The sequence below is a fragment of the Lepisma saccharinum genome, chromosome 21 (assembly GCF_977018435.1).
Source record: "Lepisma saccharinum chromosome 21, izLepSacc3.1, whole genome shotgun sequence".
In the NCBI taxonomy this organism is placed as follows: Eukaryota; Metazoa; Arthropoda; class Insecta; order Zygentoma; family Lepismatidae; genus Lepisma; species Lepisma saccharinum.
In genome coordinates, this window is record NC_139249.1 from 2,322,464 (window position 1) to 2,340,281 (window position 17,818).

Sequence of the window (17,818 nt, forward strand, 5' to 3'; positions counted from 1 at the left end):
CAACTTCCGAATACAGTCTTATGTGCAAATGAAATACAGAGCTGATGGAACTTGGCTGGCTTCACCTACTTATGAACCTACAGTTTGCCTTTTTAAGTACTGGAAAACAAAGTGTGACCGATCTGTGTTGCGCACTATTCATCCAGATGGTGCTAAATCAACAGATATAAAAAAAGGGCAAATTGGCAGATGTAAGGTCACTGTTCAAGTTCATGGACCAAGAGAGCATTGGCTGGATGGAAGTACTACTAGAGGAAAGTAGCTACACCACATCCCCTAGATGAATCCATTTGTTCAGGAAATTAGTGATGAAGATAGTGATGGAAATGGAAATTGAAAAGTTGGGAAATTACAGAATGATACTTTTTTATAACATGTGTGAGTCAGTAATCTATAACACCATTAAGCCTTGTTTCCATGATATGAAAAACTCAATTGCTGACCAAGTCAGAAATTTATTTTATTATAAAACATAAAACTAAACGTAACGTTTCAACCTTCTAGCAAGGTCTTCTTCAGACACTGCACCAAGTACAAATGTAACAAGGTACAAAAACAGGACGATATATATACACAAACAGTACTCCCATCCAGACTATTAGAAAGTTATTCTGGAATATTCTAGCAGGTGGCTTTCCCTTGTCAACTGTACTTTTACCTGAAAGTGAATGTGGTTGGACTCTTTATCTCACGCTCTTTTTCCTTCATTCTTCTTCCTTCTTCTCTCCTCTTTCGCTCTTGTCCTTTCCACTCTTTCTAACACCTTCTTCCATTCTTTGTTTAACTTCAGTCCCCCATTCCAGTTCATTGTGTCTTCTTCACCTTTCTTCTCTATTTCCTTGGCCCTCTTCCATTTTCTCACTAGTATTCTCTTCTCCCTTCCTATCTGCTTAGCCTCATCCCACTCTATGTCATGTCCTGTTTCTCTCGTGTGTTTAAATATCGCATTTCTCTCTCTCTTAAGTCGTACATCATCACTATGTTCTTTCAACCTGTCTTTCAGCCTCTTTTTTGCTTCTCTTATGTACACACTCTGACATTCTTTACACTTCACTTCGTAGATAATCCCTTCCTCTTCCTCTTTCCAGTTTTCCTTTTTCTTGTTTGCATTCTTCGCTATTCTTAAGATGCTTCTTCCTCCCTTCCTGTAAGTTTTAATGCCTGCTTTTCTAAGCACTTTCCATATCTATTCTGTGGTCTTCCCCATACTACATATTCCAAACATTTCAGTAATCTAATGTATTCTTGGACACGAGCAGTTATTAAGACATTACTTGCTATAATCATATGTATTTTTTTGGTTTCAGTCGTTCTACATAAGAAGGGCATATAACATGCATGCAAAAATTTTGTCATATCGGTATAGAAACAGATTAATACCTGCATATTCATTTTGTTTCATGTATAGAGAATATGTTATTTGTTTTCTTGATTAATAGGCATCAATTTGTAATAAACATGTATTAGTATTATTGTAACAAATCTTTCACGGCTGATTTCCCGAAAACTGCCATTTCCTCTATGTGCCCTTTTTGGAGCTAACTCCTCAGTTTTACTTCAAATTGAGTCCTAAAATACAAGTCTCAAACGATCGGTTTGAAAACAGCTATATTTTTGAAAAGGTGCTGGACCGTAAATTCCGTTCCCTAATTATAACAGCAAACTCACACATGCGCAAACGATTTAATACTTATTCTAATATACAAAAGTGGATGTATGTGTGTATGTTTGTTACGGCATAACTCTCTAACGCCTGGAGCGATTTCAACCAAACTTGGTACACATATCACTTACAATCTGGAAAGAAACACTGTGGGGGTAAGATACACCTGGCACCTCTAGGGGTGGGGCGGAAGGGGGTGACATGTAAAAATAATCGAAAACGACCGATATTAGTGTGGAATCCATAGTTTTCGGAGTCGCTAAGCTAATTGTTGACATTCACGATGACATTTGATAGAAGATTGGGATAAATAAATACCCGGGCATGGCGGGTAATCAGCTAGTATTTTTATAAATGTATCTAAGCTTCTTACTATCTTAACACTGCATACTCAAAATTAGGCTTATGTCTAGTTTTAGTCAAAAGTGGCACAAACGTAAGAAATCTAGAAACAAATACACACTCACCTGCAGTTGAGGCTTGTCGACTGAAGTGAGAGTTGGTCAGGGCTGTCCCTTTGACCTGTGTCTGGAGGTTCCCGTATCTGTGGGATTGGAGATGCAGTTCCCATCTCCCGGGGCCGGTCATGCTGTGACGCCTGCAACGAAAAGAGGGAAGGGAAAATTAATACAGGGTTGCCAATGCAACACAAATAATAAGCGAAGCGGTTTTTGTTTTTTTTAATTCAGAAAACCAACGTATCTGTGTCTCTGATAACTTACTAAATCAATGTTTACAATATCTCATCTCTAAGAAACGTTACGAAATGTTTAAGTATTATTGTTATCTATAATTAAAGCTCAGTGTTGCCAGGATTTGAAAAAAAATAAATTACGAGGGGGCTTCAATTTTACAGTAAGGAGAAACATACCATTTCTAGGGACTTATTAATAAGCTTTGATTTAGCGTGTGTTTTAAGTCCACTTTATGCACTGTAAGGCTAATCGGGACTGGACCTACAGTTTAAAGTGGGATCCGAACCCGCATGTGCCTCCACAGGGTATCGAACACGGAACCCCTTGATTACAAGGCGACGACGGTACCGCTGAGTCATCGGGGAAGCGACATAATAATAAGGAAGCTGAAATTCCTACAACTTACGTCCTACCTTAAAAACTTTGCACAGAATAGCGGCGATTGGGTGACAATGTACTTTCTCTTGGTAGACGGCTTACCGTTAACATGCTATTGTGCTGGGCCAAAATCTGGCAAAATTGGTGGAAAACTGCCCCCCCCCCAATTCATAACCTCAATCATCGGCCGTTGCTCTATCAGGCATTCAAAGAATGCCATGTCAGTAATTAACAAATCTTCCTGTATTATTGGAGTTAAGGTGCTGATCAATGAGTATTGCAGGGTAGTGACCATAGGATCGGAAGAAGAAATAAGTTAGAGAGCAACGGGTAATAATTGAGGTTATGAATTCTGGCTTAATATAATTCTCTATTTAGAGATTGATACGATTTCATGAATTTCTGTGTGATTTATGATGTACCACAAGTGCGTAACTACTGGTTTTTTCATACACTGCAATGCGTTATTGGAGACAAAATTTTGTGTCAATTGATGCATTTCTGGTTGTGTATGTGATGCGCTCCACAACTCGCACCTTTGAAATGTCTTAAAGACAAGAACGGATTTACAGGGGGTTGGGGGGCTACAACTCCAACCCTTCATCTGCAAAGGAGGCTTCTAAAGAGACACGAATTTAAAATGAGAAAATATATTTTAAATGTGTGTCGAATACCATCCACTTCATCAGGTCTGAGTCGGGACATCACACGTTTCACGGCGATGTCAACGTCCTCTCGAGTCGAAATCACACGGGGCCGCATCAGGTTAGTATGGTGGGTGCTCTAGTACCTCTTATCCCAACCAGTTGAGTAGCTCCCGCACAAAGCTGCTTTATGTGCTGGTCAGAAGGTTAGCACGTTTGTCCCTGATAGCTTTCACCAACCCCTGTGGCATTCCCTGGCAGTTCACCCGCGGAGAAAGGCTATTTTCACTTAAGAACGCCGTTCACGCAAAGTAACTTCCATTCTCCTCAAATGTTGACCCACCACTGGCGTTCTCCACCCCTCTGTGCGTTAACCGTACTTCCCACTGCCATCTGGTGACGAACTATGCTACTACACGTGACTCACTCTTTGGGACAGAAGATTAAACTCGTATTGTAGTTGCTATGACTTTCTTTTGTTTTTGTACTGTCAATGTAGCATTGTTCATACATGTATCACATTCATACAGTGCCCTCTTCCATTTGTATATTTCGAATTTTTATGCCGGTCCTGCATTCTCCAGAACAAATATAGTTGGTAGGACTTATGGCAAGACCCTCGTATATAAAAAATATTACTATCTGAAATTACTTGAAGTAAATGGTATCATTGAAATTTCACAAAGTGTGTCAATTTGTATAAAACCAATCATTTGTTTGCAAGATCGTATTTCACTCTGACAACAACCAAAGTACGTGATAATTTTTCCAGAGTTACAATATGAATAGTTTAAAATATAAATCAAACAGACCGAGAGGGGGGAAAATGTAACGTGAAACTTCGGTGCACCATAATTCTCCCGGCTTCAGCAGCCTCACGCCAGATGGCACTGCTTCCATCCGCTTATTTTTTCCCTCCGATTCACGCTCAGGACCTCTGACAAGTTCCTCTAGCACTCCTGCGGGAAAGTTCCAGATGTCCAGATCTTACACCATTTCTTTTCCTTTCCATTCTTTCCTTGCAAAGGCGACGACCCCTTCTGAAAGTCGCATTCAACAGACGTTCCGGAGATTTTGCTATGCTCCCATGAAGATCTGTACGCCTCGATGCAGAAAGAAGAGATCTCCAGCACCATCTATCGGTAAAAGTTTCTGAAAGACTTCCCTCGGGGAAATCGAAACAGTTGCGTCGCGAAAACTCTGTTTAAGGCTCTTACTGAGTAAAAGAAACGAAGGTGCCGATGTGAAGGAAATTTTACTCAAAGTTTCACGTTGGATTTTGGTTACAGAATACAGGAGGTTTCTCTTTTCTTCATTTTCGTAGAAGTTAAGGAAGATTAGATTTATATTCCTTCAAATACGAAGCCTAAGTCTGAGTTTTGTTCGGTAACTAATATTATGAAAAGAACGATGCTTGATTTTTTGTAAAGTTAGCCTACAGATGTCAGGAGATACTACTTCAATAATATTGCTAAATATATCACAATAGACAAAATAAGATTCTAGGAAATCTAATCATTTACGTCTCATTTTAAGGACTCGAAAATCGACATCTTTACACAAGGGTTGTCTTTCAAAATGTTTGCCGAATAGTATATCAACTGTCGAATCTGATGTTTCTTTAATTAAAAGAGATTTTTTTAAGAAGTATGTCACTTTCATAGGACGTAACAGTTTGTTCACTCGTCAATTTCCTCTGCTAGTAGAGATATTTTAAAAATGTCTGTCATTTTTCACCCAACGGGTATCTGATTTGCCCAATGTTAAAATATGAACATTTATTTATTAAAATCGAATAGAATTTTCACTTTCAGATGAAGCATGAGGAAGACACAGTACAACATATTAAGTAATTACAATACAACCTTCCTTGTATTAGCATTTCAAAGACAGATGGCATCTTGGGCTATTTTAAGGGGTTTACATGACCCCTCTGGTTTTTCCCGACCTCTCTGCTACTTTCATTGAATTTTTTTTAATTTTCTCAAAATTTCGGGAGGGGCTGTGGCCCCATCAGCACTCCCCCTACTTTCCCTCAGTGTATGTATAGGTGTATTACTATGGACGCGCACACACACACACACACACACACACACACACACAAGCTTGTATATGTCTGTTCCTTGGATGTTGGTAACAGGTCTAGAGCCACGTTCTCCTGGAAGTCGACAAAACTAGGCAACATTGTTAAGTGAGAATATACCGGGTGGTCCAAAAGTCCCGGAACGTTCACATATAGTGAGAAATACACATCGATTCGGAAAATGAAAAAGTACGTGTTTAATAAGTGAAAGAAAGCTATTCAATGATATCACACTTGATTCCCCACCCCCGCCCTTTGGGGGTGGGGCGGGGGTTGTGAAATTTTAAGTGGAAACCCCATTTTGTATTGTAGAATCGGAAAGAAAACTTCATTCCAAGTCCAACGAGCTATCAACGATTCTCCTAGCTTAATTAGGAACGGAGATATGACGATTTTAAATTTTCGCAAAAAAAAATAAAAATAAATAAATAAATAAATAAAAAAGTGAAAATTTCATGCAACCCAAAACATCAACAAAGGTATGACCCCCCTTCCATATACTCTATTGAAAGGTCTTGACGTGCAGATTCGGAATCTGCAATCGCCTTCACTCCAGCTCAATTAGGGGCAGAGCATCATCCCTTTGAATTTTTGGGGGGGTTTTATGAAATTTTCACTTTTTTTATCGCCATATTTCAGCTCCTAATTGAGCTAGGAGGATGGTTGATAGCTCGTTGGACTCGGAATGAAGTCCTCTTTCCGATTCTACAATACAAAATGTAGGTTTCAATTTAAAATTTCACAGTTGCCCCCACCCTACCCCCAGGGAATCAAGTGTGATATCATTGAATAGCTTTCTTTCACTTATTAAACACGTATTTTTTCGTTTTCCGAATCGATGTGTGTTTCTCACGATATGTGACCGTTGCGGGACAAACGGACCATCCGGTATAACATGTAATAGAGCCTCCTCGATGGCGCAGTGGTAGCGTCATCGCCTTGTAATCAAGTGGTCCCGGGTTCGATATCTGGTGGAGGCACATAGTGGTTCGGATCCCACTTTAAACTGTAGGCCCACACCCGGTTAGTCTTTCTGTGCATAAAGTGGACTTAAAACAACAAATCAATCAATCAATCAATATAAGATGGAATGTAACGAATATATTAGAACCTAATAATTTGTTTAAAGAAGCCAAGTTTTATGCTCGGTTAGGCTAATTCATCGTGTGAGAAAAGTAACTCAGATGCAGGCAATCAAACTTGCAGGAGAAGGGAAATACTGCATTGTCAGTAATCATTACTTTGATTTCAATCGATTTTTTGAATTTGCTAAAAAAATACGATTAAAATTGCTTGTATGATTTTGGCACCATTTCATTTGGATACATGTTTTATTTATATAGAAAGACTTTTCCTAGTAAACGGCTCTGTAAAATATTTTAACAGCTTGATTAAAGCAAATAAAAAAATGTGTAAATATATAGTTTTCTGTTTCTGATACTGTATGTATGAACCTACTATGGAAATGTTTGTTGCAGTGAAAATAGAACATTCTGGATGTACTATATAATTGTAAATTGAAATATTTTTTTGTAGTGTTTGTAGCTGAATTCTGGCAATCTCTTCAATGATACTATCAGCTGCCATGCTTATTTACAGGTTAATGATAATGACACTACTTACGGTTTAACATGATTAGTATTTTGTATTAAATGTACAGTCCCATTAAATGACTACGAGATTAATGTACGAGGGCTATTTTTTTCAACCTCCGATAGGGCATGAAATCAAACCCACAGTGAATTATTGACAAATGTTTCGTACACGTATCATCTACTTTTCAAGTAAGCCCCAAGTGGATTCAGACACTTATCGTACCGATGCACCAGCTTTCCAATACCCTCTGCAAAAAAAAAGTGCCGCGCGTCTGTTGAGCCAGGTCTGCACTGTGTCCCGAAGCTCCTTATTGGTGTGGAAACACCGTCCTCCCAAAACACTTCTTCATCGAAGAGAAAAGGTGGGAAGTCACTCGGCCCCAGGTCTGGGATGTAGGGAGGGTGATCAAAAACTTCGCAGTGGAATCGTTGACACGGCAAGATGCGGTCGGGCATTGTCATGAAGCAAGACAATGCCTGAAGACAGCATGACTCTCAGTTTGTTCTGGACGGGGTAGGCCTACAATTTAAAATGGGATCCGAACCACTTTCTAATGTACCTTCACCGGGATAAAACCTGGAACCCTTTTCTTACAAGACTAAAGCGTTATCACTACACCTCGGATTTTAGTTTTTTAACCTATTTTTCCTTTACAGGTATATAAAAAATAATAAGTTACGTCAGCGTTTTGTTAAAAAACGCAACAACTGATGAAGTTTTAGAGTGCCTGAAAATCCTATTTTGCTTGCTAGAACCTATTTTAGGTCTAGGCGCCGAAATCAGCCTTTTTTAGGTTTTTTATATTTTTTAAAGCTTTTACATAATTTTTGTGTCACACAGAGGCATTTGTTTTGTCTGCTCACGAAAAAATTCAATGACGAACGTGTTTGAAACGTACTCTCTGTCGATTTCACTTTCCTCCAAGTCCATGTGATTTTTCAAAGCTCTAAACAAAACAAAATGTCTGGTGCCACTGTTACGTGTACAGTCCAAACTTCTGATCCGTATGGTCTTGCTCACTTTCGCATCACTTTGGTGCTCTGTGGCATTCACGCCTTGCAAACTCACATTTCAGCATTAAAGTTTGCACCACTGACTATGTTTTTGTTGGAAGATTATTTTCAGCATATAAGATGATCCTCACAGCCAAGATTGCGGAGTTTGACTGTGGATAACATGAAAAGAGATTGTTGCCTAACTATACGGCGAAGAGTGGATTTTAATAGCAAATTTCCAACGGTAAGTTCTGCCATCGCCGTAGGGTTAGGCAACACACATAACGTTATGTAAGATAGAGCGTATTTCAGGATAAAAGTGTCGCATTTTCAATGCCGGTGACTATACCTAATCAGCATTTTTGAGGAATTTTGAACTATTTTAAATTTTTTGAACCTACTTCAGGACTTTTTGAACCTAACCTAAGATTTCTAGGACTTATTTTAGGATTTTTAGAACCTATTTTAAGGTTTCTCGAACCTATTTTAGGATTTTTAGAGCCTATTTTAAGTTTTTTCGAACCTATTTTAGGATTTTTAGAACCTATTTTAAGGTTTTTCAGAACCTATTTTAAGGTTTTTCGAACCTATTTTAGGATTTTTAGAATCTATTTTAAGGTTTTTCGAACCTATTTTAGGATTTTTAGAACCTATTTTAAGGTTTTTCGAACCAATTTTAGGATTTTTAGAACCTATTTTAAGTTTTTTCGAACCTATTTTAAGGTATTTCGAACCTATTTTAGGATTTTTCGAACCTATTTTAAGGTTTTTCGAACCTATTTTAAGGTTTTTCGAACCTATTTTAGGATTTTTAGAGCTTATTTTAGACACATTTTAGAACCTAAAAATCCGATGTGTAGTAATAATACACATACATACATACATACCAGGTGTGCCGGTTAATAATTCTTAATTGATTCGAAAGAAAACAAGCGTATCTGGGGAGAAAGATGACAAATGCTTTATTCAAAGTATGCTCCATCGCTAGCTATACATTGTGCCCATATGTCCGTCAAATTGTGGATGCCCTACCAGAAAAATCGTCCACATGTTGAGGTGATCCAGTCAGCAAGCCATTGTTCGACATCTTCGTAATTGTTGCAGGGAAAGGGAGTGAGACATCGATGAAAACAAGTGGTAGTCCAAAGGGGCTAAGTCTGGTGGGTATGGCGGGTGGGGCAAGAATTCCCAGCCAAGTGCAGAATGGTGTGTCTGACGCCTTTCGCTGTGTGTGATGAGGTGTTGTCGTGCTGCAAAATCACTTTTCCGTGTCTTGTCGCCCAATCGGGGCGCTTTTCGATCAATGCATGGTTCAAATTGATGAGTTGTTGACGGTAGCGAACGGCATTCACTGTTTCACCGGGTTTCACAAGCTCATGGTACACCACACCCTTCTGATCCCACCAAATGCACAACATGTTTCCCACACAAACCCAATATCACGATCACTCGCACTCGGTTGCACATCCACGGCGTGTTGACAGTTACTGTCCTGGCAAGACACTGACGTAACAGTTGAGACTTTGCACCAACCCTTGCTTCCAGCGCCATCCAGCGACGAAATTAAGAATTATTAACCGGCACACCTCGTACCTATAATCTGTCTCTGGAGCAAGCGAACGAAAAGAAGTCTGAGCGACAGGTAGTGGCGCGAGATGGCTCCACAATGAACACGTTAGAGAGAATGCGATTGCATGGAGGGGGGAAAGCGACTGAATCTAACAGTCATTGCGGCAGCGTGTACTGCTTCGCTCTGCCCAGCCCGATCCCCTCCCCTCTTCTCTGCCGTTGTGCATGTCCTTTCTCAACAGATTCCGGGGACAGAGTATACATCACAGGAAGAGAACGTTAAGTGGTAGAGCACCCACAGGCTGAACTTCGCCCATGAATAAAGAAGTTCTAAATTCTAAATTCTAAAATTCTTTCAACAACCCTTCATACGTCCGCAATAATCTGAAGTTTCAAATTCAATCAGAAAATCAAATACTATACCCTGTTCAGGTTATTTTTTATTTTATTCAGCAAAAGATCCTTAACAGAACCAATAGTTCCAATTACAAAGGATCATATTAAAAATATTTATAATAAAGATTAAATATACATTTTAAAAATTACAAAAATACAAAATTACAAAATACAAAGAAAAAAAGTGTTCCCCTGTGCATAGCACCACGCCATGAAGGCGTATAGGGGGTGTGGGGGTAACGCCCCACACTTTCTTGATCCGGTCGTGAGTGGGGGTGATGTGATCAGCATCACGCCCCTGACCGCCTTTACCCCCCCAGGGTTTCCCCCAGGTACCCATGTTATTCGACGCTGGGTGGGCGCCGGGGCCGCTTCCACCGTTAGAAAAGTTCCCGGATTTGAACCGGCCGGGGATCGAACCCGGGACCTTGAGCATAGTAGTCAGACGCGTTACCGACTGAGCCACCGCGGCCACTACAAAATACAAAGCAAAAGATAAAAATAGATAAAAAGATAAAAATGGCGGTAGGTATGTTACACAAAGTAACAGAACAAAATACAAACACAATATAGTACAATCAGAACAGAGTACTGCTAAATACTTTCAGATACAAACATATTATACATCGCACAATAGTCGATGAACACTAAGATTAATTACACAAATTGTACAAATATCAAATCCATATGAGAGTGTATAAGGCATGACTTTAAATACATAGTATCGATAAAAATAGTATAATACAAACACAACTTCAATCAAATTTACTGTGAATTTAGATGATTAGGCAATGACAATATATATCTCTTTATTATTGAGCTGTATGTTATAAAAGGAAGCGCGAAGTCTACTTTAGTTCCATTTTGAACAAGGTTGTTATAATTTGTGCATAGTCTGATAACAACTGAAGATTTATGTATATTGTTTCTCGATTTATCAGTAAAAAAGGAAGCAAACACCTAAAAATTATTGGTCAACACTAAGTTTAAAATATTGCAACACTTCAGACGAATCTATTAAGTAATTCATAATCTTATAAAGTATTGAGCTATTAATCTTCTAGGTTTCAAAGGTAGCACCTGAAAATCTACAAGTAAAAAATTATAAGAAATTCTATTTAATACTGCTGAACGATTATACTTTTTAAAATACAAATATCGTAAAAATTTTAACTGAATTCGTTCAATATTATCTGAATGTACTTGATAAAATGAATCGCAAATTTCACTTAAGTATTCAAGTCTTGAACGAACGATTGCATTATATAGGTTCATTAACACCTGCGTATTCTTAAAATCTTTAGTTGACCTAATTATAAATCCAAGACGTTTATATGAATCCGAGAAGATGTAAGAATAATGATGTTTATAGTTTAAATTCTTATCCAATATTAATCCAATATTATCTATGGAGCAATGCCACGCATAGCAGCAGAGGGGATCGAGGGGCAGAGCGAAGCAGTACACGCTGCTCGAAGAATGATAACTGCAGCCGTTGTATAATATACAAGCCTGGTCTCAATCACAACAACCTTGACACGTTCTTTCCCATTGCACTAATATTTATTGTTATTAATTACTTTTTCTCTTGTACAAATGTTTATTGTTCTTTAATCTTAATTTCTGTAATTTACCTATCACTGATAATATCAGGATAGTGACTAACCTGTATATACTTATCTTGGTAAGAGCTGTTGCCATGGCAATTACGAGTGTCTTTTGTCTGGACTTGGAAGTTCGGACTCGGTTTTTGAATAGAAGATAAAGTCGAATGATAAGAAGTTTAATTTCTTTGATGACAAGGATTGTATGTTAGGCATATAAGTATTTAGTTTGCAAAGAAGTAAAATAGACTTCCTTTTTCTTAGTGCAAACTTAACTTTGATTTTTATTTGGTTTGAACAACGAAGAGAGATATTACCTCATACCCTGAGAGGCATCACGTGTATGCTTTCGTGTCTTTCATGTGAACTTATTATTTGCTCTTTTAGTTAAATCATGTTCATTGGATCAAAGAACGTGTCAGCCTTCTACGGCAAATATGACGTAATACATTAAGTTCCAACGGAGCTTTAAAATTCCAATATTTAACTGATTCGCGCAGCCGCTCTGCATAGAACTGACAACTAAACTAAATCAAGAATTAATTCGGGTCTGAGCAGGAACCGCCGACAGAATTTGCGGTTCACCCTGGCTTAAACAATTAATCGCCCGGCAACAAATGCACTTCAGGTGGCCATAATGGAAACCGAAGTTCCGATATGGCGAGGTGCATTAATGGCATTTTACTCTGGGGACGGGCCAGGAACTGTCCCAATTGATAACAACATCAGACTCTTGGCAGATAGGGGATGTGACACGCACCACAATCAGAACCAGAATGAACCAACACCTTGCGGCTAGATTTGATATGTCCTTTGTGCAGGGGGTAGCTGATGGGGATACAGCCCCTCCACAAAACGTTGATAAAATCATTTTTTTTTCAATTGAAAGCAGTGAAAACTTCTGGAAAAACCATTAAAATGACCCAGTTTGTTGACAACTAAAAACAAACCATTAAAATGGTAACAACCAGTGGCGTCGATTAGGGAGGCGAGGGGGCAATTGCCCCCACTTCTTTCCCTTGAACTATGCAAAACGTTATGTATCAAGGCAGGGGCGCCGACTTGTCAAAATTATTGGGGGGCTCTGATAACTGAAATAAATGAATGAATGACTCACTCCCTCCCTTTTTAAAGTTTTGGCCTCAGTGTTCGGAATCTCATAAAAGCCCATGAATTCCTCAAAAATATCAAAATTTTTATTCACAGTTCGAATGCAGTGGCTCAGTCGGTAACGCGTCTGACTACCATGCTCAAGGTCCCGGGTTCGATCCCCGGCCGGTTCAAATCCGGGAACTTTTCTAACGATGGAAGCGGCCCCGGCGCCCACCCAGCGTCGAATAACATGGGTACCTGGGGGAAACCCTGGGGGGTAAAGGCGGTCAGGGGCGTGATGCTGATCACATCACCCCCACTCACGACCGGATCAAGAAAGTGTGGGGCGTTACCCCCACACCCCCTATACGCCTTCATGGCGTGGTGCTATGCACAGGGGAGCACTTTTACCTTTTACAGTTCGAATGCAGAATATTAATTGTCCACGGATGGATATGTCACAAGTTTCGTCAACCATAATAGCAAAACATTCCCGACTTTTAATATCTGCTACCACGGAGCGCAAAACAGATCTCCCTAATATATGAATGATCTCGTTCTGAATGTCATGTGAGAGCCACTTGTAGTCCGAACGTCCCATCCACTACCCTAGTTCATACACATCGTCTTTTAAAACTTTTTAGTAAAAATTTTAACAATACTCATAATTACATAATTAGTATATAGTAATAAGTCATGTGTTTTGCTGTCTCTGGTCATAGCCCCCCCCCCCCCCCCAAAGTTGATGGTTTAATGGTCTCAGCCCCCCAAAGTTGATGGTCTAGAACATTTCAAATGTGTATTTAAAGTTAAGTTCATGTGGCACAATTCAGAGTAAAATTTACAAGAGAAGCAAAATAATACATTAGAGCCTCTTCAGCAAAATTATTTGGGGGCTCGCCCCCACATCCTTAATATTGGGGGGGCTCGAGCCCCCCAAGGCCCATGGAGTCGGCGCCTATGTTTCAAGGGAAAGAAAACTGTTCTTGCCTCCCTCCCCACAGTTTTGGAACCCAATCACCGCTATTGGTAATTACCAAATATGTTATAGTGTATATCGCCCATGCATTAGAACGCTGCTATATAACATCCATATTTAAAATTCCAGCCCCTCCGTGTGTTCGCATAGTTATATCAGTTCTTTATTGTCTTTCTAGACCCTACAAATAACATTTATTCAATAATACTTAGTTTATATGTCTTATTAACTTTTATAAAAATTAGTAAGTTAAAACACAGTTCCCAGTGCATATAGCACCGTGCCACGAAGGCACAGGCTACGGAAAACTTGGTGGGTGTAGGGCCCCACACATTCTCGACCTCGGCCATTTTTGAGGTGGTGATCAGCACCACGCTCCAGTCACCTTTACCCCACAGGGTTGTTCCCAGGTTCCCCTATATTTGAGGCTTGGTGAGCCCCAGAGCCGCTTCATGCGGGGACAGCCACCCAGAAAATCGAACCCGGGTTTCCCGTGTGGCAGTCAGACGCCCTGCTGACTATACCACCGCGGCTTTATAAAAATGATAGTAGTAACGTTAATATATATTTCTAGTGGTCCCCGGCCCCTCTTGACGACGCACCTACATTTGTGCAGATAATGCATCAAAATGCCTGAAATGCGCCCATCAAAATCGATGTCTGCCAGAGGGGTTTCTACCCCTCCCACCCCTTTTGGCACACCTTTCTTGAAAGCAAAGCCCAATTCATAAGAAGCATGCAGTGGCAGCGATTGGGTTCCAAAATTAGTGGGGCAAACACGGTTTACTTTCCCTCGTAGATATGGTTTAGCATAGTGTGGGAGCAAAGGTGGCCAAAACCTGGGGAAGGCAACTGCCCCCCCAAATCGCCGCCACTGGGCAATATTAAACGGCTCAGTTTTGTACCATAATGAATTAAACCCCTCTATGGCCACCTCCCCCTCAACAAAACACTAGCCAGGTTCTGGTCCGGTGGCGTAAGTACCGTTCACAGATGGCAGCACTATACAGTTATAAAAATTTACATCACTATGTTATGTATTGTGGTAAACTACAAGTTTCTATCTCTTACAGTTTAAACGTTATAAGTTCACTTGGTACTACTTTACTATAGGGGTGACACCTATAAACCATTTATTTCGTACTTTTTTACATTGCTAACGTACTATTCTGCATTGCGGAACATTTCTTTAGGTGAAATAATGAATTTCTAACGAAAATAATGTTTATTTCTTACATTTATGAGTACTTGCTGTTACTCGTTATTTCGATTCTGCAACACACATAATGGCGATAGCGTACTGGTTCATCGCGCGTTGTGAGAGTGTTTTGTCGATTTATAGTGTTGCAACCTTGTTCACCGGAAAATACCTACTTTCGTGCCCGGATTTGAAATTATGCTAATACCTAGCAAACCATTGACGTTAGCCTCACAAACCATTGACGCTAGCCCCACAAACCATTCACGTTAGCCCCACAAACCATTCACGTTAGCCCCACGAACCATTGACGTTAGCCCAAAAAACCATTCACGTTAGCCCCACAAACCATTTTCCGTAAGGTTAGGTTAGGTTAGGCAAGCATCGTTAAAAAAAATAAAAAAATAAAAAATACTCGACACGTCATGTTATAGTGAAAACACGGAGAGTTTGAAACACTGACTACGGGGTTTACGTCATTTAACACACGGAACATTATAGTCTCGTGCAAAAAGCAAATGGCGGCAGCAGAAACAGCGTGTCGGACAGAGATTTTCGCAGAAAACAACATTCATTCGCATTAAAATGGATCAAAACTACATTCACGAACTTCCACAACGCTACAGAAACTGATTTCCATAAGTACTTTCTCCTGTAAAAAGTAAGAAATCCGTCACCCGTATAGTAAAGTGTTACCATTTTCTTTATCAGAGAAAATATTTCATGTCCATTGCGTCTTTTTTCACATTTTTCATGCTCCAGAAAGAAAGGAAGCAGTCACAAGTTGAAGGTCGTTCAAATAATTTATGTAGCATGTTTTTATTTGTATTGTGTACCAATCCTTGCCTTGACTCATCTCACCCAACAGGTCGTTAGGCGCCGGCGAGTTGATAGCTTCTTGGAGATGAGGCCTGCTCGGAAAGGGTTTATAGTATTGCATTGTGTACCGTACCAACGTACTTAAGCAACTTCACAATACTGCTAAATTTCGTTAGATCCAGTTCAGCAGTTGACAAACTACGTTACTCCCTAGCCTTCTTAAACCCGAAGGTTTATGGCTGCAGCAACACAAGCCTTCCATCTGTCCCTTTCCTGGGCAAGATCACTCCAAACTTTTCCATCCTTAACAATTTCCTTTAGGTCCATCTCAATGTTATCCCTCCATCCTCGACTTAGCCTTCCTACAGGTCTCTTACCGTCAGGTTTCCCAACAAGAATCCTGTAAACTCTTCTCTCCTCTCACATTCGTGGCACATGGCCTGCCCATCGAAGTCTCCTTGATTTAATCATTCTAATAATATCTGGACATGAATACAAATTATGTAGTTCTAAATTATGCAACCTTCCCCACTCACCAGTCTCCTCATCCCTTCTAGGTCCAAATATTTTCCTAAGGATATTATTTTCAAATACTCTTAATTTATGTTCCTCTTTTAATGTAAGAGAGGAACTTTCACATCCATATAATACTACCGGGTGGCCAGAATTAAAGTTACCCAACTCAGAGCCCTCTGTAGCCTGTTTGAGGCATCGTAAAACTCTGAACTTTGGTGAATCCACTATGCAAACCATGGGGAAGAGGATGGTGATGAAAAGGTTCAATTTTTCGCCACCACCAGGTTGAAATGTGGCGCTGTACTTCCATGATGGGTTGTAATAATGACGTAAACTGCTCCAGTTGGTTATGGATTTGCCTTTACCTTGCAATCTTGCAATAACGAGATATTATTTTCTCGCAACTTCCAACCACTAACAAATGTCTTTCTAATTAATAACTCAGCTAAATCACTTATGTTTTTCCAATATTCATTATTACAGCGGAGATTGGATTCACCAAATTTCAGAGTTCTACGATGCCTCCAATAGGCTACAGAGGGCTCTGAGTTGGGTAAACTTTAATTCTGGCCACTCTGGTACAATCCAGTAGTTGAAAACTAATTATAATCTAATTTTATATTTGTCAACAAGCCTATACTAAACATTATCAAACCTTAACTGCTTCTAATTAAGCTATAATTCATTTATAAATATTTAATTTCAAGGGTACATACTAGTTGTTGGAATCGTGACGCAATAAAAACAAAATAATTGACCGACATGCAGTTTCAGTACGATTGAGAACCACTAGCAATCTCCTAAAAGTCAAATTTGTGCATTTCGACGGCGAACGATAGCTTCTCCGTTCTTTCTAATAACTTGCAGCTCTATTAAAACGGCAGCCATCTTTAAAAATGGCCGTCAAATATGGCACTGCTTGTTGAAACGTATCTGATGCTGAACTTGAAACTCAACTAGTGCTAATGGCCGATAAGGTAAGACAATAAAGGTTGCCATCTATTAGGTGTTTTGAGAAAGCTTGTAACAGAAATTGTTGCGAAAGTGACTGTGCTAGAAGTTGAATATTTTAACATTATTTTTAGGAAAGATGTGCATAATAATAATAATAATACCACGGAAATACTAAGACAACCAAACTTGATTAGCATGTTCTCAAAATGTACAAAAGCAAACGGTCATATAAGTAACTAGGATTGACGTTATTATAATAATACTTATAGTGTCAAAGCTCATCTGCCTAACCACGTAAGAACCAATTCGCTGGGAAGCAATTTCGGCGATTAGGGGGGGCGAGGGGGGACAGTTGCCCCCTCACTTATTTCTACCGCACTATGCTAAACCTGCAAATATATGGAACTGAATGATTAAAATGAAATAGAAACCTGCGACAATACCGAAAATGAACAAAAGAAATGTCAAAACGAAAACAATATTTTGTGGTTTCTGGGATACGAAACACCGAAGATCACTTCTCCATGAAATTCCGAATTCTGTTAATAGCGCAGTTTTGCTCCAACCAATATTTGCACAGTGACATTAACACATTTGCTCTTATGTTTGCACATGTTATGATAATACAGACCATCCT

At 39.5% G+C, this 17,818-nt stretch overlaps 1 protein-coding gene across 1 annotated transcript in view; it reads right to left on the minus strand.

The window, feature by feature from the left end:
* LOC146004296 (uncharacterized) overlaps positions 1–17,818 on the minus strand; it is a 953,900-nt gene that overhangs the window by 416,096 nt on the left and 519,986 nt on the right. The window contains exon 3 of the mRNA XM_083143016.1: positions 2,131–2,261. Within this exon, the coding sequence (XP_082999142.1) occupies positions 2,131–2,261 (131 nt within the window). The remainder of the gene's footprint in view (positions 1–2,130; positions 2,262–17,818) is intronic.